Genomic DNA, 20,766 nt, shown 5'->3' with positions numbered 1-20,766 from the left:
AAGAGGCCGGCGGAGGGACGTCATTGTTCCCCGACGGGCCGTACCAGGAGGCGGAGCGGGCCGGGCTGAGGCGGGGGCTGCGGCGAGGGGGACCCGGCAGCGCCGAGTCAAGCGGGGCCGAGCCAGGTAATGGGGCCGGGCCGGGGGGTCGGTGGTGGCGGCGGGGGGGAAGCGGCGGGCCTGGCGGCGGCCTGGCACAGCCCGGCAGCGCCGCGTGCGGCTCCCTGCCCGCAAATCAATGGGCCGGGAGGAGGGGCCGGCCCCGGGAAGGGAAAAAGGAAGGGGAAGGGAAGCGGCCGGCGGGAGCAGCCGGCCCGGCCCGGCCCAGCCCTGCCCAGCCCACCGGGCGCGCTCGGCCGCTGCCCTCCCGGCTGGCGGGCAGCCGGAGGGGGTGGGACCCCCGGGCGGGGCAGGGCGCCGCCCCCAGCGCTCGGCGGGGGGGACCCAGCCCCGCCGCCGCCGCCACCACCTCCGCCGCCGCCACCCCCTGGGCCGGCGGGACCGGCCCCTGCCCGGCGGTCGCCGCTCCCGCCGCCTCCCTTTCCCTCCTCCTCCTGCCGGCGCGGGGACCCGGCGTTGCTTCCCCGGCGGGCGGGCCGGCTCCCCGTTTCCATCCCCTTCCCCCGACTGCCACGCCGTTGTTGCCGGCCGGCCGCGGAGCGGGCTCCCCTCGGGGGTCCCGGGCTGCCCTCGGGGGTCCCGGCCTCCGCCGAGCCCCGTGCCGCCCTCTCCACCCCGTTGCCATGGCCACTGCCGCTCCGAGGGGCGAGCCCTGCCCGGACGGGCCGGGAGGCGCGGGAAGGGAAAGGGATGGAAGAGGAGAAGGGAACGGAGAAGGGAAAAGACCGGGAGGGCGGGCGCTGAGGCGGCACGCCCCGGCTGGGCAGGGCGCCGCGGGGCTGAGCTGAGGCGCACGGGGCTCGGCGGAGCGGCCCGGGAGGGGAGGAGGACGGCGGGGCGAAGCGGCGGCCCCCTCAGAGCCGTGTCCCCGCCGCCCTGCCCGCATGTCGGGGCTGTCTCGTGTCGCGCCCTCGAGCTCTCGCCGCGGGCGAGATGCTGCTCCCCGGCGCGGACATCTTGCGTGCGGGGCCTGCCCGCGGCGGCGTGAGGGAAACCCCAACCCCGAAAAGGGAGAGCTGGGGCTGAGGGCCGATCCGGCACCGACAGCAAACACACGCCGGAGGAAACGCTCCGGTTTTAGCCGTGAGCACAGCGCCGGGGTTATAAAGGCGCCACGCTGGAGCTCCGAGTTCGGCGGCGGCCCGAGGCCCTCGGGGCGGGCTGTGGAGATGGCCCCGGCTGAGGCGGCGGCTGCTGCCCCCGGCACCCCCTTGACACCCCCCCCCCCCCGGCACCCCTTGGGACCCCCGGCACCCGCCTGGGACAGGACCTGTGGCCCCGGGGGCTGCCGCCACCTCCTCGGCCAGCCCGGCAGCAATCCTGTCTGCACAGAACAGCTCAGTGGCTTTCTGTGCATAACCGGCATCCACTTCGGGGTAAAGTGACGATTAATTTATATTTCCTGGCTTGGTTGCTGGTTTATTCTTTAACGAAACTTCAAGCACCATGACATGTGTGTTTGGGGTGTTTCTTTCCTTTTTTTCCTAGCTTACGGCAGCTTTGGAGGATGGAACGGCAGTTTGTAATTCACGCGTGGTCTTAATATCTATGCCATAACAGTTTTCTCTCGCTGCTTATTGCTGTTTAGTTCTTTGTGTGTTTTGTTGTTTTACAACCGCTGCTGCAAATGTTTATTTTGTAATAAGATATGTGCATAATGACTGCTGCCTCGTTAAGCTCAGTTTTGTGAATGGGATCTTGTGCAAAATCTTAAGCTGTGCTTGACTCTGCTAAGCAGAGGCCAAATGCCTACCGCCTGAGAACCAGGTCGTAAGCGGTAATGTTTTGTTAAGAGACTGCCAAAAAAATCTGAACAGTACTGCTGCAGAGCTCTGAATGGGGGGATAGCAACTGTCTTAACTGATCTGCAATCTTGAGTTTATTTTTCAGTGGGCAGGAGGAGTCTATCAAGGCAAACAGAGAGAGAAATAACACCTGATGCTTATGTCAACATAAATTTGTGTTCAGAGTTGTGTAGGAACAGCATCAATGTGTATATGGAACACTGGGAGAGGAAACAGTATCAGTATTTGTAGTTCTCCTGCTTCCTTGTCAGAGAGATGTTATATCCAAATCAGAAATTGATGTATTTTGAAAAAGTGATGATGGATCTGATTTATTCTTACTTGTGTTAATATTTGCTGTTGAATAGTGCTTAATATCTGGTAATGCATCAATCAGTTGTCAAAAATAAATTTAAAAATGTGTAAGGCTTATCTTCACTGGTCAATATAAAGCTCAAGTTTGTTTTTTTGTTTCTTTTTTTTTTCAGTAATGTTCTTCTGTTTTTCTTCTCACTGCAGTCTTGATTTTGTTTCTTGATCCTCAAGTATGTTTTCAATGTGTTGTTGAAACATTTTCCCTTTCAATCAGAAAAAAGGAGATGTCACTGATGTCTGCAATTTGAAGACTGGATCTTGTCTGAAAATCACTGAGCCCAAGAGCTGTCACCTTAGTCTTCCAATAGGACAAGGATGTCTTCATTTCTCAGTTAAATGCATTTTTCAGTTTTGTGTATTATTTTCTCAGAAATAGCAAGTGTGTATAGAATGGATTTGAAGTTTAATTTTAGATTAAAAATGTAAAGGGAAAAAAATCTAATTACAACCTCTGCACACAATTTGTTAGTTCTGGGACTAGGAGTTTTCTTATTTACTGTGCTTTGTTTAATCGATAGCAAGCAAGTTGTACTATAAATCTGAAAACACTTTATGCTTTGTTCTCTCAGTCATTTCAGTATAACAAACTAGCTTATGTTTTAAACCCTCCATTAAGTTAGTGGTTTCCCTAAATGTAGCAAGTCTGTGTGCTACAGTAAGACAGTAACAAAAAATTAAGTATAGAAGTTCATCATGTCATTATTCAGCTTCTGACTATGCACACACAATTACACTTATTTAAAGTGGTATCATCTTGAAACCTAATCAGCATTTTAAAAAGGACTTAATATCAGTTACTGCCTTTCCTCCTGGAGGGCTGAGGTTTGTTTTGTTTTGTTTTACATGCAGCATTTCCTTTTCTAGCTTACATTCCCCTGTTGTTTTGCATCAGGAAAATGTGCAACTTTGCAAAGTAGAACTGAAACAGAGGCTTTTTAGTCTAACTCTTCAGTTTATCGTAGGAGTTCTAAATGTGATAGGTGCAAAATACCGTAAGTGCTGCTGCCAAAGTTATATCCAAACAAGTATTTCTTGGGGAAACAGAAGAAGCCCAGGGAGAAATAAATTTACAAACATCTTTATGTTCTCCTTTCCCAAGATTTCTCTGAGATATATCCCATCTTTTTTTTGGGGAGGTTTTGAGGTATGTGGCTCCAGGAGTGAAAAGGAGGGCCAAACATCTCTCCTCTTGGATCTCAACATTTCAGGGGTTTTAATGTACTGCCACTTATGGCTCCAATTGGCCTGGAAAAAGTGACCTCATGATGTAGAGTGAGGAGCCCTCACAAATAAACTTGCTGTCACAAACTGACATCCAAAAAAGGTGTATTTAAAAGCTAGGCTCATTACAGAATCACAACAAGCCTATCTTGACTGATGCAGTAGACAATGAGGGCGAGCCCTGGAAAGATAGAAAAAAAGTAGCAGCCAAATGTAACGACCTTTGTGCATACAAAACAGAAAAAACTCAGGCAGTAAAGTAATAGTGTTCTGTTATTAATGCCAGCAATAGACAATTTCAACAATTATCTATTGGATAATAGGTAATAATTAATAGATAATTGAAAAATTCAGAAAATGCAATAAATAACTGATTCCCATCAGAGAATGTCATCTACATTTTTATATTAAAAGGACTCTAGAGTTGTAATAGATTAAAATCCTGTGAAAGAAATGACGTGAGCCACTAGTTCTGCAGAAGCTAAAAGTAATACTGATAGAGTTTTGATGGAAATTTTTACCTTGCGTGTTTAGTTTGGGGATTCTTTTTAAATCATTCATATGTTTAGTGCTATTTAGTTTTTCAGGCTAATTCTTTGAGATTAAGTGACAGGACTTCTACTACTCTTTTCTTCTTGGAATGCTTTTTGATATTCTTACGTCAACTAGAACTTTTGTCTCTCGCAGATATGAACAATGACCATAGTTAACAAACCAAAATCTTCAAAGTCTAAAAAATCATCATCAAGGCGGTCTGGCAAATCCAAGAAACCGCGTACTAAAAAAATGAAGTCACGCACCGCAAACTGGGGCCGGATACCACCTGCAGAAGATTCAAACCAAGTCTCTGTGGCCCAAGGACGTGGAGGTGCTATTTATTGTAGATCATCTGAAAAATCTAAGCCTTTTGCCCAAAGAGATCTAAGTAAGTGTACGTTTTATCCTGCCTCCATTTTCCTCAAAATGAAATTAGAAAGTGCAGTTCTTACTTGTTATACTGATAGAGAATGGGACTACTGTGAATGAAGACTTCAAAAGGGAATCCTCTAAGGCAACTGTAGTGACTGATGTTATAGAAATTAATTTTGATATATTTACAATCGACAGTGAAATATGGGGAGCTTTTTGAAATACACAGATTCATCCATGTCTTTTCTGATTTGCAAAGAAAAGTGTTTGTTGCTATTCACAGCTTCCATTATTCACAAGTTTTTGAATGATAATGTTGCTCAGGAAAAGGTCTGATATCTACTGTCCTTGCTAGTTACTTGTTTTTACGTTGTCCTTGCATTTATTACCATACAATTTCAAGTATAAGATTGTGGTTTAAGTTATAATAAGGAAAAAAACAGCAGTTGAGTTAATCAGGTTAAAAATTATAGATGGAAAGGCACTTGGCATTCGTTACTAAAATCAGAATGGCAGTTAGACTCGCCTTAGAAAAATTAAAATGGTTGAACACACTTTTTTTTTTTTTTTTTTTTTTTCCCAAAACATTGTGTTGACCAGCCAATTTGAATTTGGCAGTATTAAAGTTGTTTGTAATAAGTTTATCTGTTTTGGATTGTAGCTAGTTCCTCTAGGTGCTCCTGCAGAATAGTATTTTTTAAATACCTTTCTTAGAAACAAATAAAATCTCTTTTTAAATATAACTTTCTTGCAGTCATTAATGATGGAATTGCTCCGCCACAAAGAATTCTTTTTCCACCTGAGAAGATTTGTATGGATTGGCAACAAACACAAAGTGTTGGAGTTGGACTGTACAATCTTGGCAATACATGTTTTCTTAATTCTACTCTACAATGTTTGACCTACACACCCCCACTTGCCAATTACATGCTTTCTCTTGAGCACAACCAGTCATGTGAGTACTTTCTAACAGTATTTTAAATGTGTTGGATAGCTCTGAAGGTGAAAGAACAGCACGGGTTCTGTGACACAAAATGATTTGTCTCATTTTACCTGTAGAAGCTGGCTTTGAACATTGTATTAGCAGTGGGCTCAGAATAGCATATGGAGTGCATTTAATGCACGATGTTAATAATAAAAAATAAAGGATCATTTCTTGCTTCATGTGAATAATGAAGTGCATTGGAAAGTAAGGCCTTTAATGAACATTTGGCATTTGGGCTTCCTGCTGGTAGAAAGGCAGGATCAATAAAATTTAGGATGTTGGCACCACAGATCTTTAGTCTTCAATGCCTAGATTCCATAATGCGCTACAATAAATGGTATGTTCATTGTTGAACTAATAAAAAAAAGTAGAAAGCAATATGAGCTCTTATGAACTTGACTAGAAATTTTAGTGGGACTGTATTAAAGTCTAGACTGATTTTGTCCTAAATAAAATGTTGTATTTTTTAAACTGTTGAATTTGTGTTCTTTGAATTTCATCATTATACTTAAGTTTATTTAACCCTAGGATCCTGTTGTCATATCTGTATATGTGTGTTTTTACAAAGGCACCTGTATGCTTTCTAGCCTGGAATCTTTGTACTGATACCTAGAAATTTGACTGTTTTGTTACTGTACATAGAAATCATTTCAGTTAAGAATCCTGTTGAAAAAAGGAGGGTAGAAGTGCTCTTACATACATTACTTGAATTTTTCCTTTCTTCCAAAGGACCCATATCGTGAAGCTCACCTGACAGCACTGTGCTGAAAATAACACACATTCTCTTAATGCTGTATCATCAATGTCAAATATTCTTTCCTCACATATTTTGCAGCCTGTGGAGTTCACATTCCTGTCAGCCTTTACAAACGTGACTTTGCAGTAGTCTCTTAGATTTCTCATCAGAAAATGCATTTGAATACAGGCTTAATGGATATTTTTATTCTATAAAGTTTTGTGAAATTAAATGTTACAAGACTGTTGGGACACTCCCATCTTAGGACAATAGAATATAGCAAGGAAAATGGATATTGTATCTATAGTTTAAATTTTCTTTGTATGTTTGTAGTTACGTATATTTTGCTAGACTGGGATGCTATCTTCTTTCACTCTTCAGGTCGTGAACAAGGTTTTTGCATGATGTGCACGATGGAGACTCACATTAACCAGGCCCTGTGTTGCACTGTTGATGCCATCAAGCCTACACGTGTTATCAATGATCTTAGACGTAAGTGGCTTCAGATGTTTCTTTTTCGATATCTTGTAATCTTCAAATAATTATTTGATGGGTATAAATGGTTTTAACACTATAAAGAAGAGAGATCTTAGAAATAAGAGAACTATTTTATTTTTAAATGAGGTAAATACTATAATTTTCTTATTTAGGAATAGGAAAACATTTCCGTTTTGGCAGTCAAGAAGACGCACACGAATTCTTGCGCTATACTGTAGATGCTATGCAGAAAGCATGCTTGAATGGAAGCACCAAGTAAGCGTAAACAAATTCACTTTTATATGTTCTCTAGCACCTTTTAATCCTTTATTTACTATCAAAAATGAAAGTCTCCATCCTTGTTTTTCATAAAACTCTTTGAAGAGTTAACTCTCTACCTTAAATCTTCTGAGGTCTGATTATAATTTACTTCCAGATTGGACAGATCTTCTCAAGCAACCACCATCATTCATCAAATATTTGGAGGATTTCTAAGATCAAGAGGTACTTTTAAAAGTATTCCTGTCCTTAGAACTGATCTGTGTCTTTTGTTGATAGTAAAGCAATCTGTAGTTTGTCTAAAGTAGTATCTATCAACAACTTGAATTTGGATGGTTAGTCTCCTTCACATATTGTTAAGCATTTATATTTTGCTTCCAGTAAAGTGCTTGAATTGCAAAGCAGTTTCGGATACGTATGAGGCATTTCTTGATATCACTTTGGATATAAAGGTAAGATGTTTTGTAAATATGATTCACGATGTTTAAATGCATGTATAACTTTCTAAAATAAACTTGTTTATCTTAAAAAAACAAACATAATGTTAAAATATAAGAGCTTGGTAGTGGTTAGGAAGTAGATTGGACATGGTCCTTCTGTGGAACGCATGTAAATAGTCTGCACATTTGCATTGGGCTAAAGCTGAATGAATTTTGTATCTACACGAATTATGATACTGTCATATTTCTTTGTTATTCTACCTCAATGTACATCTAATTGTTAGACTGATGGGTTTGACTGTTCCCATTACTGATGACAAAGCACACTATAGATGCTGTCTACATTATTGGAAAATTATTTGTTTCAAAGTAAAATGACTTCCAGGTGAGGTAAATGCTGAGCATGCTATTTCTGCCTCCTTTTTCACGGTGCTCATAGTAGATTGCTTAAGTATGTATTAATAAGATTATCTTATAAACTACTAATATGTCTTTAGAATTTTGAATTTACAGTGACTTTATGTTCTTCTTTCTTGCTCCCTTAGGCAGTTTCATCTGTTACCAGAGCTCTAGAACTATTTGTGAAACCTGAACAGCTGGATGGAGAGAATTGCTATAAATGTAGCAAGTAAGATTATTACTAATTATGTCTTAATATTAGATACTAGTTTAATATATTGCATTGACTTAGAGCATAAGTTATTGTTTAACTTCATGTAGAAATAGAGACACAGCTTCGTTGTTGTTGTTGCTGCTTCATTGTGTTTAAACAACTGATGCACTGAAACAATCCCAAACTTGAAAACATTACCTTTGTTTTGGAGATGTAAGAAGAGTGCCTATTAGCTAATATTGGACTTTTATTCCTAGTATTGTCTGCACCATGGCTTGTCAGGCTTCCTAGGTGTGTAGTTGCATGCTGAAATATTCATATTGCAAGAAGTTAAAAGACATGCCCAGTAAGTAGTGGCGTGCTGAAGCAAGTTGCTATGGAGAATGATTTAGAGTGGAAGGCAGCAGCAGGTTCCTGAAGGTCCTAGCGTTCACTGTGAAACAAAGTTAGATTGAGTCTCAGTGCATGTGAGCTGGCTCTGTGATAATTAATGTTAGCAGCCTGTGCTGGCTCACTGAACAGCATCTTGCACAGTTCTTACTGTAAAACCTGTAGACGAATGTCTGAAATGAGCTACCTGAGTACACATGCTCAGGGAAAGCATATTGAGTTCAGGCACTCAAAATGCCGATCAATATGTAAAATGTTTCTACATATGTGAGAAACAATTGAACATTTGTATAAGATGGTTTGGCAAAACAAGTTGTTATTCAAACATACAATGAGAAAAGCAAGGCATGCCAGGATCAGCTCTGTAGGATTCATGCCTGACCCCTCTAAATTAAAAATGCAGTATCCACTTTTTGTTGTTGGAAACTAAGTAAATTAGTGTGTCGAATCAAGAGCATTCAATAGGTTATTAAAGCAATTTAATCCCAGCTTCGTCTTAGCCTGTGGATGCTAGAAAGCCACATGTAGTATATTCAGGATCCTCATAACTTATGTCTGAGGAAGAGAAAAACTGTAATAAGCACCTCACATCTGAATTGCGTGGTCCTTCCTTAATGTGCTCTTTGAGGTGTGATCAGTTCAGTAACACACAAAGCCAGAATTTTCCGTCTTTTTGTGAGTTTAAAAGGAAAGGCCTTGCACATGTGCAGTACTTTCTCCATTGCTGACAAACTATCTTACTACTTTACGTTTTTTGTAATTGACATTTTCTTTTATTTTCTACCATGAATTCTTCTAATAAAGAGGACTGCCTCTAAACTTCGTGTCTAATTACAAGTTCTGTGGAATTTTATAAAACGCTTGGATTTTTGTTTCTTTTGAGAGGGAAGTCTTTCTTGTTCATAGGCGTTCTCTATGAGTTTGGAATTCTCTGGCTTGTATTTTGACATCAGAATTCAAAAAGAGATACTTTAATTCTTTCTATTTATTAGCTATCAACAGTATTTCTCTTGATGTAAACCAACTAGTTTCAGTTGTTCTCTGGGCTAGTGGTTAAATTTCACTGCTTACGCTGTAGGTCCTACCTTTGAGCAGGCAATATATCAAACTTAATTTTAACTATTTTGTTTCAAAGGATTGCAGATGGTTTCAGTGTCTTTCCAGACAACCTCAGTGCATGAAGACTTATTACTGTTAAATGTCTCCCTCCTGTAATATGACTGTGTGCTTCTGTTGTATTTTTGATGTCGATAGATGATCTATTTTGGAAATTATTTGCAGTTTCTAGTCCTGAGGACCAAGGCTCTCATGTTCTACTTTCAGTATTTGTATTTCACTTGAAAGCTGAAAGAATGTACCCAGGATTGGAGTTCAAATAGCCACTTTTGTATACCAAGAAATGGTACCTTGCCTTACAATCTGGTGATACGCTTTCGTGAGAGATTCCTGTTCCCGCTATGCTGAGATGTTGGGAAAACTTACCTTTTTGGCATAACAAAATACGCGTTCAGACATTTGCTTGGCTATCAAAAGATAATGTTCTAAATCCTTTATTCCTTTATTCTTTGTTCTGTAGAGCTGTCCTCTAATATCCTGCTATCTTCTCTGTATTAACAAACCTGAAATGCAGTGTATGGATTTATGAAAAGAAAAAAACATATTATGCAAGTAAATATCATTCAAATAGCATAAGCATGTGTGAGACATTAAAACTAGTTTGATTTTAGGGCAAAAAAGAAGATGCTTTTAAACAGTTGTCTCTGCTTGTTTTTAAGGTGTAAAAAGATGGTTCCTGCATCCAAGAGATTTACTATACACCGTTCTTCCAATGTTCTCACAATATCACTGAAAAGATTTGCAAATTTCACAGGTGGAAAGATCAACAAGGTATATTTACTGCTGTAATGCAACTTTATCATCATGTAATAGGGCATCTCCCAAAGCTGAAAGTTGTTAATATTTTCAGACAATAATTGTAGACTAACAGCTATGGCTTGTTCTTTCTCATAATATCAATAAAATTCCTGCTTGACAAGAAGCATATGCTTTCCTCTGAGAAGGCTAATTCATCAGAAAATAGTTCTCTGCAACTTCTATTATTAAACGTTGCTTATGGGAAGACTTATTTTTAATGAATCAAGAAATATATTCACATAATTCTAGTCTGTGTTATTTGGAAGTGGTTTTCTCTGGCTAGTCCGCAAAGTACTCTGGGATAATTTTTATATCTTCTTGGTCTATCTAGGAGGTAAAATATCCAGAGTATTTGGACCTTCGAGCCTACATGTCTCAATCAATTGGAGAACCACTCCTCTACGCCTTATATGCAGTGCTGGTGCATAATGGTATCAACTGTCACGCAGGACACTATGTATGCTACATAAAGGTAGATATCAACATCATTTCTAACAGGGTAAAAGTTGTGCTGGCAAACCAATTAAAATGTTACTAGTAACTACTGTTTCTAGGGAAAAAGATTTCATTACATGTTTATTTTATATGTGTGTATTTTGTTCCTATCTGTGATTTCATTTGGAAAACATGCAATTCATCTAAAGATATCGTTGTCTTTATTTGCAGGCTGGTAATGGACTTTGGTATCAGATGAATGATGCTAATGTAGTCCGTACTGACATTAAAACAGTTCTTGGTCAGCAAGCTTATTTACTTTTTTATATCAGGTAATAACATATATTAAAATGTGTTCAGAACAGATTTACTTTCCTGTTATTGACATTTTTCTTTTTTGCAAGTGTTTTCCTTTCTATCCTAGGAAAAAATTATTATTTGTATAATTCAGTTCTGTCTAACCTGAAATTATCTTTTGTTGCTTGGCCTTAAACTGCAGCACTTGTGTAAATTGCTATATGTGTGTTATCTGTAGCTGGTTAATTTAGAGAAGAAAAATTAAGGTCATCTGTGGTGTAAGAATGAGTTATTGCTCTGAAAGTGATAGATAGTAGGAAGACCGTTATCTAATTTTCAGTTTGTAGTCTTGGTTAAGTCTTGTGTATAGAACATTTCCAGATCATATGAACTGTTTCTATAAAATTATAGAATGGGATTTAATCCAAGAGTAGGCCAAAAGAAAAACTAAACCAAGATCACTGCTCTTTTCCAAAGGCGCTATGATCTGACACTCGGAGAACGTGCTTTTTACTTACCAGCACCATCTTATCCCCGTTCATTCCTTGGTCAGCGGGGGGCTAATAGTAAGCAGACTGGATTTATGGGACCACGACTTCCTCCTCATATGATTAAGGTAATTTAGGGAAGCGGAAGGGCAGATAATGGCAACAAACTGACAGTGGGTATGGGGTTTGGTGTGGGGGTTTTTATTTGGTTTTCAGCATCTAAGTTTTGTTTTCCTTCCCATGCTGCAGCTTTCTTTACAGCCCTCATGCTAGAGCCGGAGTCATTCAAACAGTGGCTACTGCTGAATTGTACAGTCGTGCTACTTAATTACCTTATACCTTGAAGACAGCTTTCTAAAGCACAGAGAGCTATGCTCTTTGACAATTCGAGTGTACTAATCCTTGAATCATTTAAGAGAGGACTTTTTTTTTTTTTCTCCTAGCAGCGTCTTTTTAGCTAAAACAGTGAAAACAAATTGTCTTATTCCTGAGTACCAGAACAATTATTCCAGGCTTTTCAGGGTGTGTTTAAAGGGAAAAATAAATATATTTGGGAATAGTTTTAGGTAATATTAAGTTGCTTGGATGGCTTTCAAAAATGATGTTAATTTGATAACAATATGTGGTAAACCAAAAGCAGGAATGAAATACACTTATTGGACTTGCATTTATGTATAAAGGGCGGTGTGTTTTTTTTTTCTTTTTAGGTATTAAGACCATTTGTAGAAATTCTTAGTAGGGAATTTCTTGTTTAAAAATTTTAAATCAAGTGTTTGCATTAATCTATCTTGCAATTTCTTCTTTATAAATACAGAATTCAAGCCGTTTAAATGGAAATGGATCCTTAAAAGAGGATCCAAATACCATTGGTGTCACCCTAAAAAGGCCATCTTCAGCACCGCCAACGGCTTGTGTTCAAAACTGGGCAATTACAAGGCCTTCAATTACTGATCCATCAAAAAAACAGAAGATCACTATCAGTATTCACAATAAATTGCCTGCTCGTCAGACTGTGTCACAGCCTGACTGTCTTAGCAGTGCTGTGGAGGATGAAGATCTCAACAAGGCTGTTCCTTCATCCACAATTACAAATTCCACTGCAGCAGAGTCTACCTCAAATCCATCTATTATGTCAGTTACTACTGTTTCCAAACAAGAAGTTTCTGATGAAATTTTTGTGGAACCAACAGTGAATGGAAATCCTAAACTCAGCTCTGATAACACAGTCCCTTACGGTGCAGAATCTTCAGGAAAATCTGAGGAGGAGTCGAAGGGCTTATTTAAAAGGAAGTGCAATGTAATATCCTCTAATGGAATTTTGGTTGGAAAGGTAGTCCGTACATTGCAGAATTCCCATTCTTCCTGTCAGAATGCTGAAGAAGAAAGATCCCAGCATGAGCTGCCAAAAAATGATTCACTAAATGGTGCTATTAGTTTAGTTAATGAATCTAAAGAAAACGGACTGAAACTTGATGATTCCACTTGCCAAGCTGAACCTGTTAAACCTTCTGAGATGTTCTTTTCTAAAACAAATGGATTGCTTGAAACAGTGAGTTGTTTGCTCCATCTAGAATTTATCACCTATGATGTATTCAGGAGTATTATGTTCCTAATTCCTGTGAAATACTGAGAAAACATAGCACAAATTTGATTGTAACACTTTGTGATATTATCCCATTAGAATTTGCAGAGCTGAGCTGACATTAGAACTTGTCAACTTAAGCTCAGCTGAGATAAAAATCCGTAAGTTTCATAAAGTAGATTTTTGGGGCGTGTGTTGGGGTTATGTTTGAAGTGTAGATAATGCATGTAACTCAGAGTGGTCTTGTTTAGCATTTAAAGGAGAAATTCTGACAACACTAGCCTCCAGTACTGCTACAAATAGTATTTTTTCTGTCTGCTGACTTGTGCATTTTAATTGCAGATGCCTATAGCTATGCCTCCAGTCCCTCAAGAAGTAATCTTAGAATCCCTCACAGACAGCCAGCTGAACAGCTTGTCAGAGGAAATAAGGTAAAATGAGCACAGTCTGGGTAAAACAAGATTTTATGGAAGTCCCTTGTGGTTTTATCTGTCTACTGATACTATTTAATGGAAGGATTTAAATCAGTAGAATTCTGTACTGTATGTCCAGTGTTACGAACAGAACTAATGATCTGCACTGTGCATATTGCTCTGATGCAGGTTGGTGCCTCATGGAGAACTTCTGTTTCTTGATAGAATGTTTTTCCATTTTTTTCCATTGTCTGGAGAAACATTGGCTCTTCCCCTCCTGTTTTTTTCAGTCATAGGATATGTGAATGTAAATTCTTGGGAGAGAGATAGAAAAATAAGTTTCAACTGTTGTTTTTTCAGTTATGGGGGGAGAGCAAATACAGTGGTTTTGGATATTTTGGCTATTACTCAGAGCAGCACGTGGAAGGAGACACGTGTTTGTTTGTTTACTGCAATGGTTTCAGAAGCAAGAGGGGAAAAAACTCTTTCTCTGGGAGCTGAAGAAGGTGTAATAATCACAGGTTGGGTTTCTACGTGGAATATCTTTTAGAGTTTTCCTGTAGTCGTGAGGTCTTTGTTTGTTTCTGTTTTTTACTTAACAAGATTTTACTCTTAATATGTTTTTATTTTGTGCAGTGTCCCAGGACCTCAGAAGTCTACAGAGAATGATGCTCTTATGGAAACTGTAGTGATGGAAGCACTATTGGTCTATGAAGAATCCAGGAAAGTTCCTTCTGACTTCAGCTGTGAGGCTGAGAATCCTTTTATTCAATCAGATTCTGAAACCATTTCTACCAAAGAAGAAGTTGGAAGTATTATAACAAAAGCTGATAATGCACATCCCAGTATCAATGGTCAGCACAAGATTAGGGAAAGATGCTTTGATACTGAAGATGAATTCCTTGAACAGTACCGATCTGAGGACCGTGGAGACAAAGACAAACCAAGAAGATCAAAAGAACCTGAACTCATTTCAAAAGAAAATATTTTGTACATCAAAGAGTCTTCTGAGGCTGATGAGGACTTGCGGCAAACTTCCTCTCTAAGGTCTGACAGTGAATGTAGTTCTAAAAATCTTTCCTCCTTAGCTATTACAGATAAATGCCAAGATACAAAGGACATATCTAATAACTACGTAGAGGTACCACCTGTTAATGACTCGTCTATTACAAAGCTGGATAAAGTTTTGGAAAGCCAATTCTCCAGACCAAATGAAGAATTTGGTGATAGAAAATGGGAAGAAGATGCCATGCACAGGAAAAAAGATAAGAAAAAGATACACGAAACTAAAAAAACTGACAAAGAGCATTACCGAAGAAAGAGGGAACATTCTGATACTGAAGAGAAGGAGAGTCAAAACAGAAGCAAAACAGATGGTCATTCCAGCAAGAGAAGGTGCTCTCGCAGTGTGGAAGTTATTAAGCAAAATCGTCATAAGCAGGAGTATTGTGAGGGAAGCAAATACAGATCTTTCCATAGTGAAAGAAACAGCCCTGATAATGGGAGAAGATCAGTAAAATATTCCAAGTACAGATCTCGAAGCCGAGGAAGATCAGAACAAGATAGGAATAGATATTACCATTCCAAAGGGGAAAGAACTTGGAGCAGAGAAAGATACTATCAAGATGAACCACGAAGATGGGAAAAATGTAGATATTACAATGATTACTATTCATCTCATGCAACAGGAGACAGCAGAGAGAGAAAGTTTTCTCACGGTGATAAAGACTTTGACAAATTGAGTCAAGCTTACAACAGCAGGTCACATAAGGATTATCATTACAAAAGCAGATGGCCTCACAGTTCCCTCTCTCGAGAGGAAGATGTACATCACTTTAGCAGCCACAGAGTAGACTTACATCGTTGCTCAGTACCTCAGCAACATTCTGAAAAATATTCTCGTGAAAGACATGCACTTCCACCTGTGTCAGGTCATTTTGAGGACTCTCCCCAAAAAAATGAAAAAGAAAGAAACAGAAAAAGACAATATAGTCGTGCAGAAGGTAGTGAAAGTGAAATAGAAAGGAAACGCAGAAAGATAGAAAAGGAGCTTTTAGGTGATGAAAAAATGAAAAAATATAAGAAGCTCAAGAAGAAAAAGAAGTCTAAAGATAAACATCGAGAGAAGGATTACAAGTAAGCAAGGATTCCAGCATAATCAGCAATTTTTTTCCTAATTCTTTTCTGGGTGTTTCTCATGTCTTCCTTTTTTTTCATAGTTTCAAAGTTATTTTGATAGCGTAATCTGGATGGGGATCATGTTATTAGGTTGATCAGTGAAGATAGGAAAGATATTGCTGAATTGTGTTAGAACACTAGATTTGGACCACATAGTTAGAATTATATCTGCACACCATTCTGGATTAGGTTAAAACATTTTTTTTAATTGCACATATTCCAGAGCTAGCCATTGTTAATGATTTGTGTACAAACCAGGACCTATCGTCCTTCAATCAGAGGGCTTAAGTTTTGCATCTAAAGTAAGTTACATGTGCACAAAGTACCACAAAATAGCTGACATGCCGCAAATCATCACCTGTGGTAAAATAAATAAAGTTTCATATATGCATCAAGTGCCACATCTTTTTTTTCTATTTTTAACTTGCATGTTTCCTTCAGACTTTATGATTTGGATTTCTCTGTGCTCCACTTTGACAATGACAATCGCAAGCGTAAGAAAAAGAAGAAAAAGAAGAAACACATCAGGAAACTGAAAGGCTTCTTGGAATACTTAGATCCTCGTTTCCAGAAGAAAACACGGGAGAAGAAGGAAGAATCCCGTCCTCCAGATGGCTCTTTTTGTGAGCAATACAGAAATGAGGGCAGTAAACAACCTTACAAGGAAGAGAAACCTTCCAGTGCAGGTGAAAGCAAGAAATACAGCTCCACTGCATCCAACGAGTATATTAAAGGTAAGCGGCTACAGCATGTTTATGGGATTCCTCTTTTATTAATACAGAGTATTTAAAATGGTCTTAAAATGCTTGATGACTGAACAGTCTGCATGGATATTAAAAAAAGCAAAGATGATAGACTTTTTCTTTCCATTTTTGAATGACCACTAGGAAAGAAAGTCTGAAACAAAGAGGTTAAAAGAGAAATAATTTGATTTGATGATTAAGTGGCAAACAAGAGGAAGAGATGAAAGATGCCTTATTAAATTCAGTCCAACTAACTAGGAAAAATAAACTTGGACAGCTGTTATCTTGGAAAAGAATATTGTAGGTAGAAAGGAGGTTCAGTAGTCAAGATGGAAGACGATGACATGAGGCTTACAGGCCACTAATGTAATAGTGAAACACAGTCTTTCTAAAAAAAAAAACAAACTGCCTGAATAATTCATTTGAATAACATACTATGTTCAGCTATTTCATAACATAGAAACAGTGCTGACTGCTTATTCAGAGTAACATAAGTTGGTGATAATACTGAAATATTTTTGTTTCAGATGTAGATCTGCCTTCTCCTAAGCACACTGAATTCACAGTTATTAATCCTCCAGAGGACGCTTTGCAATTTAACACCTGGAGAGTATGTTAAATTCCTGCTATTGTTCTACTTGTGGTTTTTTTTCCTATTAGTATAGGCTTAAGAATATAGAGAAATGGGCTGATAAAACAATTTTTGGTATAAAAAAAGCCATCTTGGTACATCTCCTTACAGAAAACTAAATACAGACTTGAGCTCCTGATTGGCTTCACACTGAACTCTGTGCTGTTCTTGTCATAATCTTGGTCTCTCAGTAGATAATACAGTTTAATTAGCTATAGAATCATGTGATGAAGATGACTGCACGCTGCAACAATTCAACATCAAAAATGAAATTTTATGTTTTCCATGATTTTTTTCCTGAGCAGAAGTGTGTAGTATTAAATATATATGTATCTGAGATGAAGCCACAGTCCCAGTTACTCAGATATTTTAATAAGCACTTGCAGTAAGATAAATTGCTGCATCTTTTAGCATTATTTGGTTTAATTGTAGGGTTAGAGACACATTGATTCAACAGAGCTGTAAAGTTTCTAAAAGCTCACTTTGAAAAATAACAGCTAAACTACTGGCAAGACTGCACCCGTTCTTAAAAACAAACAACCCTCCCCCCAATCATCTATTTTCCTCTTACAGATAACTGAAGTAATCCCCGAAGAAGACAGTTCACTATCCAAAGGCAAGTTTTATTTTTAAACATTTTCTACATTTTATACCTAGCCACAACTTAACCAGTTAACAATGAACAGGATTGTTACTGACTGTTGAAATTGCCATTCTGGCATAGGAAACAAAAGAATTCATCTTCTTGCTTTACAGCTGAATGCCTTTTATAGAATGGTTGGAGAAGTTAAATCTTGGAAGAGATTTTCAAAAATTCTGCCTCCTGATGAAGTAAATTGCCATAGTCAGGAGATTCTGGCACTGAAAACTTTCTTCAAGATAAAGAGGAAGTGCAATTGTTGCAAAGCATGTTTGTGTTTTGAGACCTGGATGACCAGTTTTAATATTAAAATACCACATGGAGGGGAGGCTGGTTGTTCACACATTCTTGCAGACTTTAATACAATCTGTCCTATTATCAAGAACAAAATTAGGGACTGAACTGAGGTCTTTCAAATACCAGTGTTGCAAAACCAGACTTTTTATGATACTAATGTCAAAAGAATCCTGATTGTACTAAATTGTAAGCATGTCTTCTAGCTGATAAATCAGGAACAGCACAGAAGAAAATGCATCTGCTCTAACGCTCTTTGGGCTTCAATGAATTCTCTGGCCAGCAGAGGGCAAACTCGTTTTTTCTAAACCAGACAAAAGCATAGGAAGAATGTAAATGTGTTGCATACATTCCACTAGTCTGGGGCATTAAGATCACTGGGCTATGTAAGTGAAAGAGATGCTCATTGATAAATACAATAGTACCCCAGTTAGATACGCTGCTCGCAACATAAGCGGGATAGAAGGGCTGTGCAAAGCAATTTTGGGAAATTGAGGAATTCGAGTATTTCATCAGGGCTAAAGATTAGTTTCATTTTGGGGAAGGTCAGTCTTTCAAAGAAAATAAAAAAATGTCTCTTAAGCAGGATTTTCTGAATGATGGAATCTAATCTGAAAAAAAGGTCACTTAATCAGTTTGGGTTTTTTTTTGTTTGTTTTTTACAGTATTGAACCTCTCAAATAAGCTAGGGACAGACTAGGAACAACTGAGGACTTGTTAGATTGTGCCTTTTCACCTGGACTCATGTTACTTTGAATAAATTAACAAGGATAGCTAGTGATAATTTGTAACTTAAGGAAAATACAAATACCGGAGAGAAAGAGCAGCATTAAAGCAGTTAAATCCCTGCATTCCTAAGTGCTCTCTCTAGCAAGTTTCTGAACGCTTCTGTGGCTAGGATTTGGTCAGCTGACCACACGATCACTAGTAAAAGAAGGATGCTGTCCAATCAAACCTTCAAATAAATTTAATTTACCTAAGGTCTACCATTTGCTATTAAAGCAGGTAGTTTTGTCCTAACGTTCTGTACAGTTCACCAATTTTAGCATAGAACTGAAATGCAGCAACAATTTCTTTGGAAGCTACCTTCTCTAGCCCGTTCAATCCTGTAGTCACAGATAGATCAAGCCATGTGCAGAGTTGTGACTTCTGTTTAGAAAGAAAACCACTGAGCCAAACAGTTCCATGTTGAGTAACTCAACAGGGAATGACATTTCTTCCTTTCGTCTTTCAGACGCAGAGCTTACAGATGGAAGCCTTCAGTACTCAAACTAAACCTACCATCAAAACTGATGACCTTTTTACCATCCAAACCAACCATTTTACCATCAAAACCCAACAACTTCAAACCCAACAACTTCTTACCATCAAAAACCCACCGTCTTCTTACAACTTCTTACCGTCAAACCCAACGTCTTCTTACTGTCAAAACCAACCACCTTTTACCTTCAAAACCGACGACTCAACATTATCAAAACAAACTATCAAAACTTACTTAAAATTTATCAATACCGTAAAATTACCATCAAAACAAAACCCAATCATAAGTGGTGCTTCAAATGTCTGTACAGACTTTTACCATGAAAGAACTTTTTTTTAGCTTTTAACTTGAGACTTTCTTTTTTAAAATGTACTTCTAATCCAAAAGGGTGGAAACTTTCTACAACTGCTGAACATTGTACATTACCAAGTAAATATCTCACTGAAAACAATGCCCTGGAATAGAACATCTCAAATGCTGCTTAATTACAGACTCAGGTTGATTGTGTGTTATTCATGTAATGTTACTCCAAGTTAGACATCTGGTGCAAGAACGACCAGGAAACCACAGAATTATAAAATTTGCAACTGACAGTCTGTATATTTAATTTAAAGACTTATTTAAGATTTCACAAGCTCTCACATAACAGGAGTTTTGCAAGAGCTTCATCTTTTTTGTGACGCCTGACACTAGAAACTAATTTACTTCACATTTTAATTCTATTCAAGATCGGAAGAATGTTCTGGTTTTCAACGCTGTGGAACAATGATCAGAATATGCAGTTCTGAATGTATCTCAGACTATTTGTATACTCTTCCATATGTTTTTATTACACTTTTTAATACAGCGTCACTTGTCTTAAGTCTTGGTTGTCTGTTTTGTCCCTCTAAAGTTTCTAGTTACAGACAAATTCATACTGTGATTTTTATTTTTATTATTAAATGCTATCAAACTGTGATGCACTTATTACTCACTGGTCCTGCATCAGGAGATGAGTGGGGAACCTGTATTAAATACAGTTCATCTGAATAATCTGTCTGGTTTATACAAGCTGTGTTGTTCAGAGATGTCTAAAGTTTGATCTTTGTTTTTTTAAAGATAAAAAGCACTTGCCCCACTGTAAATATATAGCATGTAAAATTTATATAGTATATAAATACAGCGAAGTTAAAATGGATTTTTACTTGAGTTTTACTTGAGTTATTTAACATGCAATATGTCATGTGACTTGACAGCTTTCAGAGTGTTGGATAATCAAGAAATCAGATCTTCCTTTCAGTGGTAGGTGAGAAGATGCTGTTGGTGTGACACAGAGAAGACAAGTAACTTGGGACTTCAACTGCCTAGACAAGAATGCAGAAGTCTTTCTCCTTTGAAGTTAACAGCTTCCCAAAGCAGGCAACAGCTTGGAAGCTTGGCAGTAGCTTTCCACTGCGTGTGACACTAAAAAAGGAGCAAGGTTAATGTTTTACTAGATAATTCAAGTAATATTTTGGTACATGGAGAACACCATAAAGCCAAACCATAAGTGTACCCTGCATAATGTTCCTATGGCAACAGT

General features: G+C 38.8%; 1 protein-coding gene across 2 annotated transcripts; it reads left to right on the top strand.

Annotated features, from left to right (window-relative positions):
- Positions 1–28: 28 nt before the first annotated feature.
- Positions 29–20,748, top strand: USP42 (ubiquitin specific peptidase 42). 2 transcript variants are annotated; one of them, XM_084295977.1, is made up of 20 exons: positions 29–126; positions 2,494–2,610; positions 4,188–4,425; positions 5,164–5,364; positions 6,512–6,622; positions 6,781–6,883; positions 7,044–7,111; positions 7,268–7,338; positions 7,872–7,954; positions 10,105–10,216; positions 10,575–10,715; positions 10,910–11,010; positions 11,453–11,591; positions 12,278–13,012; positions 13,388–13,476; positions 14,095–15,594; positions 16,078–16,370; positions 16,907–16,989; positions 17,584–17,626; positions 19,179–20,748. In XM_084295977.1, the coding sequence occupies exons 3-20, from the start codon at positions 4,197–4,199 to the stop codon at positions 19,217–19,219; spliced, it is 4,143 nt and encodes a 1,380-aa protein (XP_084152103.1). In that variant the 5' UTR covers positions 29–126; positions 2,494–2,610; positions 4,188–4,196; the 3' UTR covers positions 19,220–20,748. The 2 variants fall into 2 exon arrangements, with proteins under 2 accessions (XP_084152103.1, XP_084152104.1); XM_084295978.1 differs by lacking the exon at positions 16,907–16,989.
- Positions 20,749–20,766: the final 18 nt, after the last annotated feature.

This window comes from Netta rufina, assembly GCF_964035555.1.
Source record: "Netta rufina genome assembly, chromosome: 15".
Taxonomy (NCBI): Eukaryota; Metazoa; Chordata; class Aves; order Anseriformes; family Anatidae; genus Netta; species Netta rufina.
This window is presented reverse-complemented; position numbering and strand designations above follow the sequence as displayed.